The 23,972-nt window shown below is 42.4% G+C and overlaps 1 protein-coding gene and 1 pseudogene across 1 annotated transcript; both read left to right on the top strand.

Moving 5' to 3' along the window:
• Positions 1 to 19,273, top strand: part of LOC117696033 (preferentially expressed antigen in melanoma-like protein 7) — a 24,414-nt pseudogene extending 5,141 nt beyond the window's left edge.
• Positions 19,274 to 19,286: 13 nt separating this feature from the next.
• LOC117696066 (preferentially expressed antigen in melanoma-like protein 7) lies at positions 19,287 to 23,088 on the top strand. Its single transcript, XM_034486665.1, is given in 6 exon segments — positions 19,287 to 19,312; positions 20,009 to 20,153; positions 20,595 to 20,890; positions 22,071 to 22,192; positions 22,605 to 22,844; positions 22,847 to 23,088. Coding segments are annotated over 6 exon segments (1,071 nt in total).
• Positions 23,089 to 23,972: the final 884 nt, after the last annotated feature.

Here is a 23,972-nt window from a genome sequence, read left to right as displayed (position 1 = left end):
ATGTGTGTAGTGTTCTCTCTCTCTCTCTCTCTCTCTCTCTCTCTCTCTCTCTCTCTCTCTCTTACCTCTCTCTTTCTGTATGGTGTGTGTTTACTCCATTGTGAGTGTTGATATATGCATGTCATGATGTACATATAGACACCAGAGGACATCTTTTGCACTTTTGTTCTCTTTTGCCAAAGTAGGGATCAAACTCAGGTCCTTTGGGTTTGTATGGCAAAGGCTTTCATCCACTCAGCCATCTCTTCTGGCAATTTCTTATTTTTGAACAGAAGTGTTTAAATAAATGAAAAATCAGAAAAATGTGGAAGTTGACAAGTGTAGAAAGATCATTATTGGCTACCTAGTCAGTTTGAGGCCAGCCTTAGGCACAGGAGACTCTGACTTAATAAAATAAAAAAAGGTTTTTATACTCTAATACTTGAAGTTGTGAGCCTTTAAATTCATGACAAACCTATTAATGAGAATAATATGGTGGACATGTCTTTCATTTCTGCACTTGAAGGCAGAGGCAAGTCAATTTTTGATTGGATGCCAGCTGTGTCTACATATTAAATTCCAGTGCCACAGGATGAAGCTCTGCTCCAACTAGCAAAATCTGCACATGAAAATTTAAAATCATCTCTATAGAATGCCCAACAACCCATTCCTGATTCAATTTGTCATTCATTTTGCCCAGCTCATGAGTGGCAGTGTTTCATGAAGATAAGTTTACTCACATATAAGACTGATTATTCAGTCCCAGCATTTGAACACAAATGGAGTAACCTACTGTTATAAAATGGTGTCACTCCAAGGCTGAAAGATACCATATTCTTTGAAACTACATAACAGAACAGGGCATAGATTGACCTCCAAAACATTCAAGTTAAGCTATAGCAAGTCAAGCATAGTGACACATGCCCACAATCCAAGTACATAGGAGGTAGAGGCAGGAGAATCAAGAGTTCAAGACCAGCCTGGACTACAGATTGGGACCATGTTTAGAAAGAAAAATAAGACCAAAATAATGACTTGGGTCAAGGACATGAAACCAACACTAGACCAATGAAGAACAAGGCCTGTTGGCAAAAGCCTGTAATCTGAGCTACTCAGTAATCCTCCAGCTACCCTGGAGGCTGAGGCAGCAGGATCACAGAGACATATGAAAAAATCTTTTAGAAACTCACTACCACAAAGAATAACTTAAAAGAAGTTTTTTAAACAGGAGTTTATGTAGGCATGATGATGCATCCCTTTAATCCCTAACTGGAGAGGCAGAGGCACATGGATCTGTGAGTTAGATGACAGCCTAGTCTACATAGAGAGATTTAGGATGATCACTGCCATGTGGCAAGAAAATGAATAGATTTTTTTTTTTTTTTGCTTTTTTTGAGACAGGGTTTCTCTGTGTAGTACTGGCTGTCATGGAACTCACTCTGTAGACCAGGCTGGCCTCGAACTCAGAAATTTGCCTGTCTCTGCCTCCCAATTGCTGGGATTAAAGGCATGCGCCACCACCACAAATAGATTTCTTAGAATGGCTTACAAGCTGTGGTTCAGCTAATTCAACTATGGCTCTCTACCAACTGAAATTCCAAAAGTCAGTAGTTATTCAGTCCATGAGGATAGATGTCTCAGGTGTTCAGTACATGCTGGAATCCCAAAGAAGTGCTTCTAATGTCAGTGAAGGAAAGGACTTGCTAGCAAGAACAAGCAGGCAAAGAGGAAGCCTCCCTTTTCTATATTCTTTATTTAGACTGCTTGAAGAAGGTGTTGCCCAGATTAAAGGTGGATCTTTTTACTTATGTGTAGGCATAAATTTTTTGCAACCTCCTTTTAGCAAGGCTTCTACCTTCTCCTCTAACCCAACACCCAGAAGAGTAGTGGAAGAGAAAAGTTGTTAGGGTGTGGGGGAAGTAGAACTAGTCAGCAAGAATTCTTTGGCAGCAGTTCAGTTCCATAGCAAACTATGACTCAGCAGCTGCAGACCAGTCCTCTAGGAAGGTAGACAGGAGGCATGAACCAGCAGCTAAAGTCCAGTCTTTTTAGCAGGCAAAGACCAGGCATGAACTGGCAGTAATTCAATCCTGAAGAAGCCACCAGGCTCTAAGACCTGCCTGAGGTGAGGCTACTAAAACTGCAAGCTGCCATGGGAGCCTCATGGGCAGTTCTTGGGTGAGTGTCTTTCAATGGTGATATTATCACAAGTTGAGCTCAAGAATGCTGTATAAGTCAAAACAATACAAATATGTTGTTAGGGAAGAATATCATACCAAGATGGAGCAAACTAAACCAATGGTCAGTGCTGGTCTCCCACTGTCTGTTACACTCCTTCATCACATGTACTTTCACATGTTTGCTATATGCAAATATCCTCTCACCTGTGTCTGCTTCAGTCAAACATTCTTTCACAGGTCAGCTTTTGCCAGATATCCTTTCACCTGTGCCCCAGCAAAACATCATTTGACATAACCAACTTTCCAAAGAAACTAGTTTGGACTTCATCTATGAACATCTAATTTTTGATAAAGAAACCAGAAACACACAATGGTAAAAAGGAATGCATCTTCAAAAATGGGACATTCTAACTACACATCTGCATGTAGAAGTCTACAAAGAGCTGCATAGTTATGATCCTGCACAGAACTCAGATCCAAGTGGATTAAAGATCCCATTACACCAGACTCACTATACCTGATAGGAGAGAAAGCACATCATACCAGAAGACAACTTCCTAAAGAGAACACAATCATGCAGGCACTAAGATTGCCAATTAATAAGTGGGGCCTTATGACTGTAAGACAAAGGAGACCATCAATAGTACAAATACCAGCCTACAGAATGGAAAAAGTTTTTTTTTTTTTTTACCAACTCCATATCCATAGAAGGATAGTGTCTAAAATATATAAAGAACACAAAAACCTAGACATCCACAAATCATACAAGCCAATTAAAAATTGGGAAAAGATCTAAACAAAGGATTCTCAATAGATGAATCTCTAATGGTTAAGAAACATAAAGAAATGTTCAATGTCCTTAGACTTAAGGGAAATACAAATCAAAACAATTCTGAGATTCCATCTTACACCTGTCAGCATGGTTAAGATCAATAATACAGGTGACAAGCCAAGCTGGAGAAATATGTGGAGCAGAGGAAGCACTCCTTCATTGCTGGTGGGAGTGTAAAGTTGCACAGATATGATGGAAATCAATATGGTATTTCCTCAGAAAATTGGGACTCAATCTACCACAAGACCCAGCTATACCACTCTTGGGCATATACCCAAAAGACACTCCATTCTACCACAAGGATAGTTGTTCAACTGTGTTCATAGCAGCTTTATTTATAATAGTTAGAAAGTGAAAATAATATAAATGTCTGTCAACAAATAAATAGATGAAGAAAATATGGGGTTCCCAATGGAGGAATGAGAAAGGAGACTGAAGGAGCTGAAAGGGTTTGCAGCCCCATGAGGAGAGAAACAATACCAACCAACCAGAGCTCCCAGGGTCTAAACCACCAGCCTGGGAGCTCTTAGAGAGGGACCCATTGCCTGAGCTGTATATGTAAGGGAGGATGGCTGTTGTGGCCGGAGCTGCCCCACACTTGGGGGCCAGAAATGTTGAGAAATGTACTACCCCACATTTGGGTGTCAAAATGTCTCGGACCATTTTGTCAATGTTGGGACCCAAACTGCCAAAAGCCTTGGGGGCTAAGTTGTTAGAGCTCGCACTGCCCCAATTTGTTCCAGTCTGTGGGTTGGGGCTCAACGAGAAATAGTGAGGACAGACAAGAGGAATGGAGACCAGACAGAGTGTGATTCAATCCCCTTTACTCTTCAGTCTCTCTTCCTAGTCCAAGTCCCAAGTCTCGAGTTCCTAGTCCCTAGCGCCTCCAAGTTCCAAGTTTCCAGTTCCAAGTTCTCTTCCAAGTGCCTGCTACCTAATGCCTAATAACTAACTCTAAGTTGTATGGCCTAACCTAATTACTAATTCCAAGTTGTATTCTATAAAGTGTCTGATTCTCTTTTACTCCAAATTGTTCTGAACTCTCCTGTCTGCCTCTCGCCTTTTATATGTCTCACTTCTAAGCCAGGAGACAATAATAAGAGGGAGGCAATAAGAGGAGACAGTAAAGGAGACTTGACCACACACTCTGATTTGTCTCCATTCTTCATGTCTCTTCTCCTTCTTCCTCCCACTATCTCTCTTGCTAGACCCTGAACCAAGTGTAGGGCAGAAGGGTCCACAACATTTTGGCTCCCAAGCATGGGGCAGCTCGGGCTGGGACAGCATAGTTCTGAGAATGCGTCAGCTCAGGGTTTATAGAACTGTTTCTTATGATTGACCTGAAATAAAAAGCAGAGAATGTCACTGTTAAAGGACCTTTGGCATGGTCTTCATCATGAATCTCTTCTGGAGTTTTGGACCTGTGCTGGATGCTATGGCATGCAAAATATGAGAATCATTTGAGGGCTTTTATCTTGAGACTTTGATTCTGAGGATGTAGCTTAGTTGATATGGTATCTCTAGTGTGCACAAGCATTGTTACAGGAGGCAGGACAATAGTTGAAAGTTTGAGTCTAGCCTGGGCTACATAATGAAACCAGGTCCCACCAATACTGAGAGATGTGGTCCAGTGTCAGAGAGCAGCTTAGCAGTAAGACTTGAAGGATCAGGCACCATGAGTCTTCATCTTCTGTTCACAAAGCCTTCATTCCACTAACTGCAACAAGGACAGCCCTTGCAACCATCCACCTCTCTAGATTCACCATGTCCAACCCAAAACCATAACCACTGCTCCAAAGCAAATATTAAAGTTTTTAAATAAAAAGTAAAAACAGATGCTGGGTGTGGGTTTGGCACTGTGGTTAATGAAATAGGGCCACTGACCTTAACAGGGAGCAGACCTCAGCACAAACTGACTCCATGGTGGAAGTTCCATTCAGGCCAAATAAGTCAGCATGCAGAAAGTACTATGAGCCAATACAAAAACAAACCTAATCCAGTATACTCCATAATTATAATAAAGTCTCTACATGTACTACCTTTGCTTTTGGCTTCTGTTATTCAGAATCTGGCTGTTATTTTTTATTGGATATTTTATTTACATTTCAGATGTGATCCCCTTTCCAAGTCCCCACCAACACCTAGGAACCCCATATCTCATACCCCTCCTACTGCTTCTATGAGGATGTGCCTCCACCACCAGCCCACTTCAACCTCCCCACCCTCAAATCCCCCACACTGGGGCATCCAACCTTCACAGGACCAAGGACCGCCTCTCCCACCTATACCCAACAAGGCCCTCCTTCACTACATATACAGATGGAGCCATGGGTCCCTCCCTATGTGTTCCCAGGCTGGTGATTTAGACCCTAGGAGCTCTGGTTGGTTGGTATTGTTGCTATCCCCATGGGCCTCAAACCCTTTCAGCTCCTTCAGTCTTCTCTCTCACTCCTCCCTTGGGAAACACATGGTTAGTTCAATGGTTAGCTGTGAGCATCCTCCTTTGGATATGTCAGGCTCTAGAAGACCTCTAAGGAGACAGCTATATCAGGCTCCTGTCAACATGCACTTCCTGCCATCCACATCAGTGTCTTACCTTTGGTAACTGCACATGCAATAGATACCCAGGTGGAACAGTCTCCAGATGACCCTTCTTTCAGTTTCTGTCACATGCTTTGTCTCCCATGAGTATTCTGTTATTCCTTCTAAGAAAAACTGAAGCACCCACACTTGGTCTGCCTTCTTCATGAGCTTCATGTGGTCTGTGAGTTGTGTCTTAGGTATTTCAAGCTTTTGGGCTAATATCCAATTATCAGTGAGTGCATACTATGTGTGTGTTCTTTTATGATTGGGTTACACCACTCAGGATGACATTTTCTAGTTCCATCCATTTGCCTAAGAATATCTTAAATTCATTGTTTTTTAATAGCTGAGTAATATTTCATTATGTAAATGTACCACATTGTCTATATCCATTCCTCTGTTGAAGGGAATCTGGGTTCCTTTCAGCTTTTGGCTATTATAAATAAGGCTGCTGTGAACATAGTGGAGCATGTTTCCTTGTTATATGTTGGAGCATCTTCTGGATATATGCCTAGAAATGGTATAGCTGAGTCCTGAGGTAATGCTATGTCCAATTTTCTGAGGAACCGTCAGACTGATTTCCAGAGTGGTTGTACCAGCTTGCAATCCCACCAACAATAGAGGAGTGTTCCTCTTTCTCCACATCTTCACCAGCATCTGCTATCACCTGAGTTTTTGATCTTAGCCATTCTGACTTGTGTGAGGTGGAATCTCAGGGTTGTTTTGATTTGCATTTTCCTCATGACTAAGGATGTTTAACGTTTCTTTAATGGAAGTACATTATCCTAGAACATGGTGTTTGTTGTTAAAATATCTTGAACACCAAGTATAGGCTGGGTAATAAAGACTTTCTATTGGCTTAAAACCATGTCTGCACAGTTTTTCTCTGGAGAATACACAATAAAAGAGAACTCAGTTTCCCCTCTTGTATACTCTGGTGGTCTCAAAGTCAAACGCTCATCACGCTCAAAATGTAGAGTCTCTCAAAGAACCAACACAGACACAATTTACCTTTATCCCACCAGGAACTAAGTCCTACTTCTTTGATTCTCACTCCCTTTTGGAAAGGTTATTCGGGAGAAGGAATGATGGAGCAAGGGGCTCATTCTTCTATTGCTGGTAGAAATAAACATATACTACTGCTTTGTAAATGAATTCTGCAGTTTCTCAGGAAACTGGAAATAGTTCTATCTCAAGACCCCAATATACCACTCCAGGGCATGTACCCAAAAGATGCTCCAACATCCCACAAAGACACATTCTAAGAACAATGTTCATGCCGGGCAGTGGTGGCACACGCCTTTAATCCCAGCATTTGGGAGGCAGAGGTGGGCAGATTTCTGAGTTTGAGTCCAGCCTATTCTACAGAATGAGTTCCAGGACAGTCAGGACTACACAGAGAAACCCTGTCTTGAAAAAACAACAACAACAACAACAACAAAGAACTATGTTCATAGTAGCTTTATCCATAATAGGCAGAAACTAGAAAAAAAACCTAGATGTCCCTCAACTGAAGAATGGATGGAGAAAATGTGGTACATCTTTACAATGGAATACTATCCAGCTATTAAAAACAAAGATATCATGAATTTTACAGGCAAATGAATGGAATTTGAGAACATCATCCGGAGTAAAGTTAACCCAGTCCCAAACGGACAAACATATTATGTACTCATTCACAGTCCATAAAATACAGGTATAACATTACACTCCACAAACCCAAAGAAGCTAAACAAGAAGGCCCAAGCAAGACAACTTAAATCACACTTAGAAGGGAGAATAAAACCGTCATAGGAGGAACATGGAGAGAGAGAACTGAGAGGGAGGAAGGATACAGAGAGGAATAGGGGTTCAGAATAAGGTATGATGAAGGATAGGAGAGATGGCCAGATGACCATGAAAATGAATGAAAATCTGCAGCTGACCAAGGTGAGGATACCAGGGGCTTTTCCAGGATGACTTAAAGGCCAGAAACAAAGGAGGCACACAGGAAGCAATGGGGATTACCTTAGCTGTGACCCACCACACTGGGGACATGGAACCTGAAAAGGCCACCTCCTGTAGCCACACTAGAATCCAAGTGTAGCAATAGACACACCAACTCAACCACAAAACTTTCAACTCAAAATTTATCCGGTGTACAAGAAATGCAGGGACAGGGAAATGCAGAGACTGAGGGAATGGCCAACAAATAATCAGTCCAATTTGAGACCTGTCCCAAGGGCAAGCACCAAGCCCTAACACTATTAAAATGATACTGTTATGCTTGCAGACAGGAGCAAGTTGTTCTCTGAGAGGCTCTCCTCAGCAGCTGATCCATACAGATACAGACACCCACAGCCAAACAGTGGATAAAGCTTGGGGACTCTTATGGAAGACTAGAAGGAAGGATTGAGGACACTGAAGGGAATAGAAACTCTACAGGAAGACCAACAGAGACAGCTAACCTGAACCCTAGGAGCTCTCAGAGTCTGAACTATCAACCAAAGAACATACATGGGCTGGACCTAAGCCTCCAAGCATGCACACATCTAGTAGATGTGCATTTGGTCTTAACGTGGGTCCCAAACAACTGGAGCAGGAGCTATTCCAAAAGCTATTGTCTGCCTGTGGGATGTGTTATTCTAGTTGGGCAGCCTTGTCTGTCTTCAATGGGAGGGAAAGCACCGAACCTTGAAGTGCCAGGGTTGGTACATACCCAGGGAGGTCCTACTCACTCAGAGAAGGAGGAGGGACTTATTGGGGGAAGAATAGTGGGAGTGGGTGACTGGGAAAGGGGAGTTAGCAGGACATAAACAATAAAATTAAATTCTAAAAACAAATGAAACAAAAAATGAAATGAGGACTCGAGAGACAGCTCAGTGGTTAAGAGTACTGACTGCTCTTCTAGAAGTCCTGAATTTAATTCCCAGCAACCACATGGTGGCTCACAACCATCTGTAATGGGATCTGATGCCCTCTTCTGGTGTGTCTGAAGACAGCTACAATGTACTTAATAGAACAAGTAAATAAATAAAACAAATGAATAAATCTTTTTTTTTTAAACAATGAAACAACAAAAAAGAGAAAGAGACAAGCTGGCACTTCTTCAGAAAGACATCCACAAAGTTTTCTCTTACTTCTTAGTGTACTCCACCCTGCAATATAAGTTGGACTTTATCCCTATGCCTGTGGGAAGAAGCAATGAGCTCATATGTGTCTGTGTGCCACCTGAGCAGTCCCGCAGACCTGGAAGTTCTGTCCCAGATGGGCTCAGAATGATTGAGGATTCTCCAGTGGCCTTCTCCTCGAAGCTGTTGTCCTGCCCTTTGACCCCATTTTCACTAAGACAGCATCACATGTGACCCACCTTGCCTGAGCCTCCCTGTCCTGCGCCAGCTGACACCTGACCCCATTGCATATACCTAACAACCTAAACAACCATGCTCATCTCAACTCCAAATGTCAACATTTGCTTTTATTTTCATTTTTCTGTATCTCAGCCAAATTGTGACTAGTTTTAATCCAGAGAATATAAAGAAATGTTCAGCATGCCATCTTGTGATGCTTTTATCCTTGGATATTAGCTGAGGGTGGACTAGGTTCCTTTGGAGTCACTGAATCATCACATTTGGATTCCATGGCAGGACACTCAAATCAGCAAATGCCTGCAGCCTGGATTCACTGTAGAGGGCTGCTCTCTGCAGTGTCTAGTCTGAGACTCTTAAGATTGTTAAGGACCATTAGAGTCACATGTCCCTTAATTAGTCACTGTCTTTCTGTCCTAGGGAGTGAGGGATAAAATTTCTCAACCCTCACCATGTTGGTCCATATAGAATCCTAAATGGTCCATGGAACTGACCGATCAAATGTGCACCACTAAGTGACAGATATTAGGGATGTGGAAAATTCAGGAACACCTTGATCACCCATTCTTAAAGGAAGTCATCCCCTGACTTTCTCTGCATACAAGAACCATCTAGGACCCCATGTGGATGAGCAGGGTAGGGATAGAGTACTCTGGTCCTTCATTCCTTGGGATTAGAGATATGTTATTGTTAGGGAACCTATGACTCAAATGGTGTTTAAAAGCCTTAAGGATCCCAGACTAGGCATTGCAGCCTTCAGTCATCTACAGTGACTGTAGATGAAGAAGCCCATCTTCATCCAATATCCAGGGATGACAGTAGCCCAAGTTGCTACATAGGACATTCCTTTTGTCTCTCCAGATTAAAACTATTAACAATTTGAGTGAGTGAGATACTGAAATAAAATAAAAGCAAATGTTGACATTAGATGTTGAGGTGAACATGAAAGCATGGTTGTTTAGGCTTGTAAGGTGAAGGCAGTGGGACCTGGTGTTCAATGTTAGCTGGGGCAGAATAAGGAGATCTAGGCAAGAGTGCATCATATGTGATATTGTCTTTGTGAGAATGGAGTCAAAGAGCAGGACAGCAACTTCTGGAGGAAGAATACTAGAGAATCTAGGCCTTTAAGAGCCCGTCTGAGAGAGGGCTTCTTGGTGTGCAGGACTGCTTGAGAAGCATGCAGTAATAGCTGGAGGTGTCTTTCTTCCTATTCCCACAGTCATGGTAAGAGGATCCAATCTGTATTATAGAGTACAGAATGCTAAATAGTAAATGACAACTTTGTGGCTATCTCTCTAAGGAAGTACCCTTTTGTATTTTTGTTTGTTTGGTTTTATTTGGTTGGTTGGTTGGTTGGTTGGTTGGTTGGGTTTTGGGTTTTTTTTTTTTTTTTTTTTTTTTTTTGTTTTGGTTTGGTTTTTTTTTTTTTTTTTTTTTTTTTGAAAAATAAAGACTATGCATATAGCCCATGCTATCCTGGAATTCCTTATGTAGTCCAGGACAGCCTATAATACCTGGAGAGCTACCTACTGTACCTGATGCATGCTGAAATTAAAGGTGTATTGCCACACCTGGAAGAAAAGTTATGCCTAACAAGCCAGAAGCCCTGAATATTGATCTCAGCACTATGACATAGTGATCTAAGAAAAGCATGGAAAGAAAGATCCCATGGGGGAAGTGAAACCAGTGTCTGGGGTATTGAAGAAAAACAATCTGCATCCTGCTGGCTCCTCTATGTTCTGAGAGAACATTAAGAATGGGAACTACTCCTTCCAGTCTGGGCCAGAGCACTGAGCAGATCTTGGGTGGCAGCTCTGTCCCCAACCTCCAAGAATCCAGAGGAAGCAGGGATCCCAGGCGCTCGAACTCAGGCAGGATTTTAGGTAAGCAGACAGCAGGGCCCGCCCTAAACAGGGAGTAACTGGGAACCAAAAGGACCCAGGAAGTCACTCCCAGCCTGGAACACTGGTTCCTTCCAGTCTGGGCCAGAGCACTGAGCAGATCTTGGGTGGCAGCTCTGTCCCCAACCTCCAAGAACCCAGAGGAAGTAGGGATCCCAGGCGCTCTAACTTGGACAGTGTCTTAGAAACTAGTTCCCAGATCTGAGGCCTGGATCAGACCTCTGCCAGGTCTTCTGTTGTGTGGACCCCGGATTCCACCTGAGACATACTGGAAGGTCCACCCAATCCAGAGCCACAGAGGAACAAATGAACGCAGAGCTTCAGACAACATATCCTGAGATATTCTAGAGGAGACACTGCACCCAGAACAGCAGACACCTAGCTGGACTGCTACCTTGGAGGCACCATATCCTGAGGCATCCTAGAGGTACCACTATAATCAGTACAGCTGGAAAAGATCACAGAGACATCTGGACCCTAGGAGATCAGACACAAGCTAGATAACTAGAAAGACAGGCTTCAGTCAGAGACAGCAAGTACAGGCAGCACTAGAGTTAACCAGATGGCAAAAGGCAAGAGCAAGAACTTAAGCAACAGAAACCAAAGTTACATGGCATCATAAGAACCCAGCTCCCCCTTCAGAGCAAGCCCTGAACACCCCATCACACCAGAAAAGCAGGATTCAGAATTAAAATCACTTCTCATGATGATGATAGAGGGCTTTAAGAAAGACATAAATAACACTCTCAAAGAACTTAAGGAGAGCACTGGTAGACAGATAGAAACCCTTAAAGAGGAAACACAAAAATCCCTTAAGGAATTGCAAGAAAATGCAAACAAACGGGAGAAGGAATTAAACAAAACCATGCAGGATCTAAAAATGGAAGTAGAAACAATAAAGAAATCACAAAGGGACAATACCCTGGAGATAGAAAACCTAAAAAAAAGATCAGGAGTCATAGACACAAGTATCACCAACAGAATACAAGAGATGGGAGAGAGAATCTCATGTGCAGAAGATACCATGGAAAACATTGACACAACTGTCAAAGAAAATGCAAAATACAAAAAGCTACTAACACAAAATATACAAGAAATCCAAGACACAATGAGAAGGCCAAACCTAAGGATAATAGGTATAGATGAGGGGGAAGACTCCCAACTTAAAGGACCAGTAAATATCCTCAACAAAATTATAGAGGAAAACTTCCCTTACCTAATGAAAGAGATGTCCATAAATATACAAGAAGCCTACAGAACTCCAAATAGTTTAGACCAGAAAAGAAATACTTCCCGCCATATAATAGTCAAAACATCAAATGTACAAAACAAAGAAAAAATACTAAAAGCAGTAAGGGAAAAAGGCAAAGTAACATATAAAGGCAGACCTATAAGAATTACACCAGACTTCTCACCAGAGACCATAAAAGCCAGAAGATCCTGGACCGATATCATACAGACCCTAAGAGAACACAAATGCCAGCCCAGACTACTATACCCAGCAAAACTCTCAATCATTATTGATGGAGAAACCAAAATATTCCATGACAAATCCAAATTCACACAGTATCTCAACACAAATCCAGCACTTCAAAGAATAATTGGTGGAAAACTCCAACACAAGGAGGGAAACTATAACCTAGAAAAAGCAAGAAACTAATCTTCCAAAAGCCTTAAAAGAAGGTAGCTACACAAACATATCTCCACGGATGTTAGCCCAAAAGCTTGGATTGGTGAAGACTCAACCCACAGACCACATGAAGCTCATGAAGAAGGAAGACCAAGAGGGGATGCCTCAGTTCTACTTAGAACTAGAAACAAAAATGCTCAAGGGAGCAAATAGGGAAACAAAACATGGAACAGAAACTGAAGGAGGGGCCATCAGGAGACCATTCCACCTGGGTATTCACCCCATGTACAGTCACCTAATCTAAACACTGTTGTGGATGGCTGGAAGTGCATAATGTGAGGAACATGATATAGCTGTCTCCTTAGAGGTCAGCCAAAGACTAACACACTCAGAGGACAATGTTCACAATTAACCACTGATATGATCAGGGGTTTCCCAATGGAGAACTTAGTGAGAGGACTGAAGGAGCAGAAAGGGTTATTGACCCCAGGTGGAAAGCAACAATACCAAACAACCAGAGCCCCCCAGGGTCTAAACCACCAGCCTGGGAACACATAGGGAGGGACCCAAGACTCCAGAGGTATATGTATGGGAGGATGGCCTTGTCGCACATAGGTGGGAGAGGGGTTTCTTGGTCCCATAAAAAAAAAAATGAACACACAGTGGGGGGGGAATGATGTGAGGGTGGGGAGAGGATAGTGGGGGGGGGGTAGGTGCGGTCACTGCCTCATAGAAGCATGAGGAGGGGGATGGGATAGGAGGTTTCTGGGTGGTGGGAGGAAGTAGGCTAAGAGGATAAAATCTGAAATGTAAATACTACAACCAATTTTAACAAGCGAGGAAAAAAAAGTCTTCAGAACCAACATCTTTAAAAAAAAAAATGTCAGCCCCCTGGGGGTGGGAAATTTTTTTTTTCTTGATACTAAAACTTGTTCTGAGAATTGTATATTGCAGAATACACAGCCTTGGTGTATCTACTCATCAAGCATACTGAGCAGACCTGCCCAAACCTCTGATGTCCTGGAATTCCATCTGGATTCAGTGAAGACACAGCATTAGAGGCTTATCAACTTACTCTTCCCCCCAACCCCTCTTCTAAAATCTCAACGCCCTTAATCAGCTTGAAGAAGTTAAAGAAGAGTCAGCGCCCCTATTCCCTGAGCTTGGGTACTAATGTGGTTAATAATGGTCTGTCTTTCTAGGGACAAGTAGTGGTTTTGTTGGAACAGGGGGGATTAGCTAGGACTTATTGCATAGCCATAACCTATTGGTAGAAATCTGTATAATTATTATCAAGATGAAGTTATAATTTCTTAAATGGTACAAAATTTACTTTGATCTCAAATTTAAGGTTTTCATTGGTACGAGCCTCTTATTAATATAAAAATGAGATGAATATTGATACGCTCATGGGCATTGTGCCTGTATAACACATTTAGGAATACAATGCCTAGACCCAACCCTTTTTTAACCTTTTTAACTGATTTGGGACCCATAACCTATGAGTTAAGGGACTATAGCAAATTCATATTTTTGAGTTTATTGTTAGGGTGTTTCCCATATTTTATTTAGAAATAGCTGAGAGGAGTGAACAGAAAACAGTCCAGGTTACCTTACATGGATAGTTGGTTTTCAAAATATCAGAAGTCCATAGAACTGATGCTACAAATATTTATATATTAATGTTCATATTGATTAGAGACCTGTCTGCTCCTGACAGCTTCCTGTCGTGGATTCTAAGAAGAAATTGAGCATCCTTGGAGTTACTCCAGTTGTGTGGTAACAGCCACTAGGCAAGAATTGCCTCTCTCCAACTACAGACAAATTACTGTCCAGAAAAGGACACACATGCAGAATAGTCGACTGATTATATCTGCCTAGACAGAGTAATCAGTCCTTAATAATCCTGCATCACCAAGGTCTGTCAGATGATTCTGGGCCAGAAGGCTGAAGATTTGATGCTCCAACGTTCGGTAGTATAGGGGCTTTTCAGGTGTTCAGAGGTCTCTATAAATTGGCTAAGTTTTAGAAGCTATGCTTTGTGCTTCCCACAATTATAGTTAACTCAGTCATTCTGGATTTCTGATGGGGTTAAAAACTTACAGCTATTTACCGTAAGAGAAAAGATTTGAGTGGATGGTCGTCAGCTGACATTCATCCTAAAGCCAGGTTCAGAACTAAATGTTTTAGTTAGGATAAATGACAGAGTTGCTGGTTAGTCAACAAAAGGATGGATGGGGTATTAGGACTATCTTGTACCTCACTGGTACAAATTGGCATAATTATGCTCTAATTGTATTTTGAGAGAAAAGTTTCATTTTAACAGGAAGGGTGATGTGTAGGAGAAGCTAAGGTAGGAGGAGTACTGAGAGGAAGAAAAGGAGTAAGAAGAGGAGAAGGAGGAGAGGAGAAGCTAGGTGATGAAAGAGAGAAAGGGGGGAGACAGGGAGGCAGATATTCATGTATCTCCACCAGTCAAAGATAGTTGTTATATCTAGGTCGGTTAGTGGGTTACACCTCTGATTGAACAATTCCAAACTTATAACGCTTATGATTAACATTATTTTAAAAAAATGTATAAATGCAAAAAGGAAAAGGGGGCATGGGATAGGGGTTTTCTAAGGGGGGGAATGGGGAAAGGGGATGGCATTTGAAGTGTAAATAAAATATCTAATAATAAAAAAAAAAGAATGGGAACTAAAGGAACTGATAGGGAAAAGTGCATGAAAATGTCGAGGTGTAGCTAGGTATGAGCGATTCTCCTGCTTCATATTTTTTACCAGTCTCTACAGGCTCCTGGCAAACATCTGGCTAAACTATTATCTCCACAGAATTTCAGACCTACACTATGTAATTTCAAAAGACAAAAACAAAGAAAACAAAAAGCTAAATGATTATTCAGTGCTGGAGAGTTTCCAGTAGTTAGGAGCTCTGACTATTCTCCCAAAGGATCCCCAGCCACCATATTCATATGGTTGCTCACAACCACACAAATTTACAACTCTAGCCCCAGGGACCAGAGATGAAAACACTCAACCTCATAAAGCAAAATAAAAATTATGAATCTTTTAAAGGTAAATCAGTATCACCAGTAAAAGCTTATTCTTTTCTATTTTGTTAAGGTCGATTTTAGTTTTAACTTATGTACCTGTGTGTATCTGAATGGAAGGTGTGCCCATGAATGCAGTTGGCAGCAGAGACCAGAAGAGGAGATCGGTTCCCCTTGAGATGCAGTTATGGTTGTTGTGAGTCATCAACCTCGGTGTTGGGAACTGAACTTGAATCCTCTGAGCAGTGAGTAACCTTACCTACTCTCCAGCCCCAGGGTTTCCTTATTAAAAGTTCGATACCATCAAATAGAAAATGCTTGAATGATGTAGTAATAATAGGGTCATCTGGTTTTCCCAGGTGAGAAAAATCAGGATTGGATGTGCTAGCTCATGCCTGTAATACCAGCATTTTGGAAGCTAAAAGCAGAATAATCAGGAATCCCAGGCCAATTTCAGCTGCATAAGGATTCTGAAGACAGCCTGAATATATGATATCTTATTGCATGAAATAAACAAAACAATTATTTAGGACTGTTTGTATCTCCCTTGTTAGAATACTTAGCTAGCTCTGGGCAGTGGTGGCGCACACCTTTCATCCCAGCACTTGGGAGACAGAGGCAGGCTGATCTCTGAGTTCGAGGCCAGCCTGGTCTACAGCGTGAGTTCCAGGACAGCCAGGACTACACAGAGAATCCCTGTCTCAGGAAAAAAAATACTTAGCTAGCACTCAAGGAGCCATGGGTCTGATTTGCTGCAAGAAGCACTGAAGCACTGTATACACTGAGTGTGGTGGCCCTCAGCTAAAATTCTAATATTCAGGACCCAAAAGGAGGAGGTTCAGAAGTTCATGATCTTCCTTAGCAGCACAGTGAGTTTGAGATCAGCCTAGGAATCACCAGACACAGGCTCAAACCAGGGGAAACAGTTGGCCCTAGAGAGAGAGCTGAGTGATTAAGAGCACTGGCAGCTCTTGCAAAAGACCCAGATTCAGTGCCAGCACCTCAATGGTGGCTCATAACCATCTGTAACTCCATTCAGTTACAGGGTTATCTGGCCCTGTGCTCTGCACTCTTTCTGGCTCTGCAGACGTGTGGTACACTGACTGAAGGCAAACACATGTAGTTAAAATAAATACATAAAAAAGAAAAATTAAGTATTTCATAATACTTTGTTTTATAATCATAACAGTATAATTATATGACAATAATAATATGCATAATAAATATAATGTAACAATGCTATGATACTACATAATAAAAGAGGTGCTGACCTGTAGAAAGTGATGCCCATCCAAACCTCTCAATAAACGTTCGCTGCACCAAAAAGAAAAAAAAGAAAAATTGATGTCTATTAGCTCAGGCTGTCCTCAATCTTGTGTGTAGCTGAAGATGACTTTGAACAGACCTGTGTGGCATGTTCCCACCTCGGCCTTCTCAAACTGCCACAGCTGATGACTGACAGAACATCAGGCTCAGCCTTGAACTCCAGAACACATTCATAGTTGTGGGAATATTTGTCACGGCCCGTACTGCCCGGCTTTGTGGGCCAAAATGTTGCTGCCTGCTCCGCTCCATGCTTGGCGGCCACTGTGTCTTGGCCCAAGCTGCTGCTCCGGTCCGAGGGTCAGAGGAGAGAGGGGGGGGGGGGGATAAAGGGGAAGAGACACGAAGAATGGAGACAAGACAGAAAGTCTGATCAAGTCTCTTTTATTGAAGGGAATTCTGAGGTATTTATAGGCTTTTGCCACGTGCCTTGTAGGCGCCTGGATACCACGTGCCTTGCAGGTGTTGATATGACATAATCCTTACAGGCGTCTATAGCGTGGACAGCACGTGCGCCTTACAAGCATGTATGGCATAGATAGCACGTGGACAGCACGTGAACTGCAATGCCTTGCAGGCGTGGCTACCACGTGCGCCTTGCAGCTGGGGGCAGTAAACAGCAAAACAAGCTATGTGGGATAAACAATATATTTATCAGAGTGTGCTTCAGCTGTTATAGGCTTTTGACAACCAAGTCTTTCATCAGGGTATATGGTTCCAGATGGCTGCAAAGTTGATCTAGCCACTTTGTACTAAAGACGGCTCCCAACAAATATTAACTCCCGGTTTATTTTTTTCTAAAGTTTTCTCTATATCAGGTCCATATTAAGCCCTGACTTAATTCGTACTCTGAACAATGTGGGTCACTTATGAATATAATTCAGCCAGCTGTGCTGGATCAAAACCGTAATCTTCTCAAGGAAGAAGAGGCAGGAGGATTGCTGAGAGTCCAATCACAGAAGTAAATTACAAATCAAGTATATAAAAATAAGCAAATAATTGAATGAATTTTTTAAAAGTTAATGAATCAATGTTGTGACAAGAATTCAACCACGGGGCCGGGCGGTGGTGGCGCACACCTTTAATCCCAGCACTTGGGAGGCAGAGGCAGGCGGATTTCTGAGTTCGAGGCCAGCCTGGTCTACAGAGTGAGTTCCAGGACAGCCAGGGCTACACAGAGAAACCCTGTCTTGAAAAACAAAAACAAAACAAAAAAAAAAAAAAAAAAGAGTGAGTTTGAGTCCAGCCTGGACTACATAGCCAGCTGTGGGCTACATAGTGAAACTCTGTATAAGTAGAAACAAGCTGCTAAAAGACAGACAGGACCCCCACTACATACATGCAGTATGCTCTATGCTTCAAAGTGGTATGACATAGCTAGGCTCCCCAAGCTTGGCTCTAAAACTTTGGAAATAAAAAGTAAGCTGAATGTGGTAGTGAATTCTTTTACTCCTAGCACTTGGGAAGGCAGAAACAGGTAGATCTCTAACTTCAATGGCAGCCTGGTCGACAAGTCAGCTCCTGGACAACCAGGGCTGTTACCCAGAGACAGTCTTGAAAAATGATGAAAAGAAAGAGGGAGACAGACAGACAGACAGAGAAGCAATTTGCCCATTTCATAAATTCTTCCCTGTCTTTGCCAGACAAGATCAATTTATTGAAAGAAGAATATGGGTTAATTCAGTATGTAGCTTATTTCCATCTTCTCTGAAAGGTGGTTAATATTGTTTCTGCTATAAGGAATGGGGCTCTGTTTTTTTTTTTTTTCCTGGATGCTGCTTTCCAAAATTAGATGGGGATTAGAGTTTGGAACTGGATGGGACAATGGTGAACAAATGATTGAGAGAGGCTCCACATGCTGCCCATATGGGGAGTTTGCTTTTGAGACCACCAAATAGTGAGTGAAATAAAATTCAAGTCTTCATCATGGCCACCGTGGAGACAGATGCTTACTGTGAGGAGGTAAAAGCCTTGTGGTTTTTTTGTTTTGTTTTTTAGGTTTTTCAAGACAGGGTTTCTCTGTGTAGCCCTTCCTGTCCTGGAACTCACTCTGTATACCAGGCTGGCCTCAAACTCAGAAATCAGCCTGCTTCTGCCTCCCAAGTGCTAGAATTAAAGGCATGTGCCACCAGTGCTGGGAGTTAAAAGCCTTCTAAGAAAAACCCTGAAAATACATTCTCTCCTAAATTTTTCCCTAGGATTATCTCCCTATACTTTGGACTTTGAAGAGCCACCCATACTCCTGCAGCTGGCTGCACAGAGCATTGTGAGGAAGAAGTTGCTGACCATCTCTATCCTGCAGGACCTAAGAAGGAAGCTCTTACCACCGCTGTTCAAGGAGGCTGACACTCAGAGAAAAGCAAAGACAATTAAGATCCTGGTGGAATACTGGCCCTACCTTGGCCTTCTTGTTGGGTTGCTGATAAGACCAACTTCCAAGCTATACTAGATGGAGTTGGCCCATGGCTGAAACAGAAGTAAGCCCCAGGTAAGCCAAATACCAGGTAGGGAAATCTGGACTTAGAAGAATGAGGTAAAAGGTAAATCAGAGGCTTTGGGTGGTATCTTAGAGGCCTACAGGAGCCTGGAAAACTTTTGAGTCTTTGTAGCAAATTAAATATGAGATACAGGTTGGTGCAGATGTCCCTGTGTCTCCACCAGGTAATAGAAATAAGAGCTGACATGCCAGGAGGTGGTGGCACATACCTTTAATCCTAGTACTTGGGAGACAGAGGCAAGTATATCTCTGAAATTGAGGCCAGCCTAGTCTATAGAGCTATAGAGGCAGGGATACACACAGAGAAATCCTGTCTTAAAAACAAACATAAAGAAATAGAAGCTGGCAGAAATCCAAGGCAACTGAGTGGAGAGAAACGGGACTGGTCTCCAGATGCAGCTCATGCACAGTGCCCTTGCTTGGCAAGCTAGAGGTGGTTGTATTGGAGACCCAGCACCGAAGATCATGAGTATATAGAAGACAGCAAGACAGCAGAACAGGGGACAAATAGCATCAGAGATGATGAAAAAAGTGTAGTGTCTCAATTTCTCTTCAGACCCATCTCCTGTTTTATTCATAGGATGAGGAAGCTTCAGGTGGTTCCTTGAAGAATGGATACCATGACTCCTGAGATTTTCAGGCCAGTGGAGACCAATGGGTAGAAACTATGCTTGAGAACCCATGAAGGAGGCAGTATATGAAAGTGTTTAGTGACCTTTCCTTTAAATCTTCTCAGCATGAAGATAAACACCAAACACATTTGTTGCAGTGGGCAAAGGACAGAGAGGGTTTCCTGCATCTGTGCTCTGAGAAGTTGATTGGATCATTAGAAGTAGCCAAGGAAAATAGCAGTAGTCCAAACTCCCTAATGTCTCCTTAACACCATCTTCTTTGTGCCATGAGAGCTAAGTGGTGGAAGAAGAGAATGAACAGGCTGAAGCACAAGAGCAGAAAGATGAGGCAGAGGTCCGAGTAAAACCAGCTTGTGCACCCACAAAATCTGCAGGAACAGAAGTGAGGGATGAAGGCCGGGACACTGGAACAAGTTGTTGGACTATAGGCTGCTATTGGTAAAAATTCTCAGTAGACCTGGAATGTCACCACCTCACTGAGATCACCTGCGAAAATGACTGCCTTTCTTACAAACAAAACAGTCCTGCTGGCCCTTTGTCCTGGACTTCTGGCATTCTGGACTAGTGCTGTTCTCTCTTGAGGCCAAGTGTAACTCATGTAAAATAAATCTTCTTGCTGTCAGCTGAAGAATCAAACAAAGGTGCCCAAGGTCAGGAAGGTGATAAAAATTGTACAACCAGAGTTCATCAAGGAGTTGGAACTGAATACAGTGGGGAATCTGTCTGAATTGGCAAAACTTGTTCCTTGCCATCAGCAAGATAAAAAATCTTCACAAACTCATGCTAGTACACTATGCATCTTTGGAAGAAGTACTTACACACCCTTAGTGGAGAGGAATGTCACCGAGATGATTTCTCTGTTCCCCAAACACAGCTATTTCCAGCATCTCACTATTGATGTCTATTTTCTCAAAGACCACATGAATGAGTTGTTCAGGTAAGAAAGGATGAAGAGCTGTTGCTGTTACCAGAGCAAACCTCTTTTTTCTACATAACAGAGTAGTGGGTACTAATATCTGCAGGCCACTGTATATTATACAATGAACATGGACGCATGATCTTGTTCCATGTTAACTGAATCAGGGCTCACCCACAAAGCTGAGCAATGAAGTGACGTAGATTATTTGGAGAGAGCTACCATGGTAGAAGACCAACCAGTTTTGTGAGTCCTATTTAGTGAGTTTTCCTCCACAGCAATCCTATCTGATCTAATGTGGAGGAATGGGGAAGAGAAGAGGCCACTGCATAGGGAGGGCTCAGATCTGCACAGTTTCCCAGGTGAGCTCTGTGTTTCCATTAGGTCTGGGAGAACAGGCCCTTGTTTTCCCCTAATTCCTAAACAGTATATAACTCTTTTGAGACCAAGGCTGGTCTAAGGGGATCAGGGAATGCAAAGGCTGGGGTTGAATGGTCAGAGGTAGGCTAGAACAAGGAAGAAGGCTTTAGACATGAAAATTACTCTGGGCTAGGACAGAGAATTTGGCTCAGATATTTTGGTCATCCTGATAAGCCCTTAGAAACAGTAATCATGGGAGTGTTCACAAAATTTTGTTTATTGCCTTGCTTGTTTTTTGACTATTTGTGCTTATTGTCTGGCTTGTTCTTTGACTGTTTGCATCCATTGTATTGCTAGTTCCTCAACCTAGAACTGACCTGAATACTTGCACATAATTAAAATGGTATAAAAGCAAAAACAGGAGGAGGGATGGGATAGAGGGTTCTAGGGAAGGGAAATGGGGAAAGAGGATGGCATCTGACATGTAAATAAATACAATATCCAATTTAAAAAGAGTGAAACCCTGTCTTGGAAAAACCAAAAGAAAAAGAGTAAAGAGGTAAAGGAATTTATAACGGGGAGTCAATGGTTCTTTATAAAGTATCTTGATATATGGTCATATAGATTCCAAACTTCCTCTTTCTGTAGGCCCTCTTAGCCTACTGGATAACCCTAGGCTTTGCTTGTCACTAAAGACTAGGATAGGTAGCTAGGGAATAAGCCAGTCCCACAAAGAAGGTAATACCCACATGCTACAGTGGTGTAGCTTGGGTAAGCCAACAGGCTATGCTGGATGCCTTCCCAAGATCTCTCTGACCCCAGCAATGTGATCTCTCCCTAGGTGTCTTGAGGCTTTCTTGGTGTCCCTGACCATTATGGTGTCCCTGACCATTGCTCTGTGCCAGATCCCTCAATCAGAGTTGGAGTCATTTGCCCAGCATTGGAACTATGGTCAGCTTAAACATCTATGACCTGGCCCACTTGGGTCAGTCAATGGGGTCTGCAAGAGAGAGAGTGAGGATGGAGGGGCAAGAAGAATGGAGACAAGCCACGGTGTCTGATCAAGTCCCCAGGCCCAAGTCTCATTTATTGAAAGGCAATTATGGGTATATAAGCACAAGCAGGGGAGTGCAGCTGGAGACACTCAACCACAAGAGCCTTACAGCTGGGGACACTAAACAACAAATCCAAGATATGTCTGAGAAAAACAAGATTTTACCAGAATGTGCTCAGCTGTCATAGGCTGCTTACAAAAACATCATGCTAGAAAAACAAGTCTCTTGTCAGGGTGGGAAAATATCAATCTTCAAATATATGGCCTGAGATGTCTGCAAAGACGACAGTCGCTTTTTGACTAAAAGTTGGCTCCCAAAATATCTATGCGTAAAAGGTTTCTCTTTAACTACATTGAATATCACACCTCTCAAATTCTTTTTAGAAAGTATTACAGATACTCTGCAGACTCTGGAATTAGAAGACTGTAGGGTGAATGACTCTCACTTCAGTATCTTTCTGCCTGCCCTGACCCAATGCACCCATCTCACTAGCATCAATTTTTATGACAATAAAATCTCCATGGATGCTCTGAAGGACCTTGTGCACCATACCACCAACATGACCAGCTGACCATGGAACTGTACTCTGCTCCAGTAGAGGTCTATAATGAGTGGAGGTATGTTCAAGTAGAGATATTTTCTCAGCATTATTGTAAGCTCATGCACACACTCATGGCTCTAAGGCAGCCCAAGTCAATCTGCTTTGGTACCTATTCCTGTTCTGACTGTGATACACGTTGTATCTTTGAAAAGAAGGTCACATTTTGTGAATGCTTGGAGGAACAACAGGAATATTCCTTCTGAATACTAAGAAATGAATGCCTAGGGACTCATCCATGGGACCCAGAACACATGGCTTTGGAATATTTTTCACTGTGACAACCCAAAGATGGAGGTGAACCAGAGGCAGAGAGATATGGGCCCCCACCCCCATTATCCATCCTGTTTTCTTTGTAATGTCTTCTCACTTGTCCCCTTCCCTGTTTTTATCATCTCTCATACACTGATTGTGCTGAGATAAAATCCCTACAGTTTTCAAAATTCTTTTGCTGTTCTAGGGCAGGTCAATACTGTTGACCTTAGTCAAAAGATGAGTTCTTCGTTCTCCTTGTCAAAGCTTCTCTCTTAATCTGAAATTACCAATGGAACAATCTTCTTTCCCAAGGACTTCCAAAGATTCTGGAATACACATGTTCTGTGTCTCTAACAAGTCACTTGAGTTCTGGCTTTCATTTTTCAGAGCCCAGTAGTGACCTCTATTGATTTACTGCCAACAAAAACAATGTGACCTCCAGGTTATAACCACATAATCCATGACAATCTAGACATCTCTTACTAAGAAAGTAGTCCTCATTTCTATGAGTGGAAGTTTCTATGTTTCTATGGGTGTTTCTCCACTCTGTGTTTTTATGAGCTCAGAACAATGTTGTGCAAATCATCTAGCAAGATATTACCAATGTCAGAGATCTCAGTGTCGCCAGGGTAACCTCACAGGTAAGCTGTGTGTTTCAGCAGCTTCTTCAGGCTATATATGGACAGGAAGTTCTTACAAAATTGACCTCGGTGAACTGGGAGCACTGGATCAGTGCAGGTAGGGGGGCACTGATTTGGAACTCCATGATCCTTCAATTTTAGGGTCTGCAGTGTAGCTTTCAGTCTTTCTAGAAGTGGATGACTTAAATCTAAAA

Source organism: Arvicanthis niloticus, unplaced genomic scaffold, assembly GCF_011762505.2.
Source record: "Arvicanthis niloticus isolate mArvNil1 unplaced genomic scaffold, mArvNil1.pat.X S10, whole genome shotgun sequence".
NCBI lineage: Eukaryota > Metazoa > Chordata > Mammalia > Rodentia > Muridae > Arvicanthis > Arvicanthis niloticus.
The sequence above is the reverse complement of the archived record's forward strand: the minus strand, read 5'-3'. Positions and strand labels throughout refer to the sequence as shown.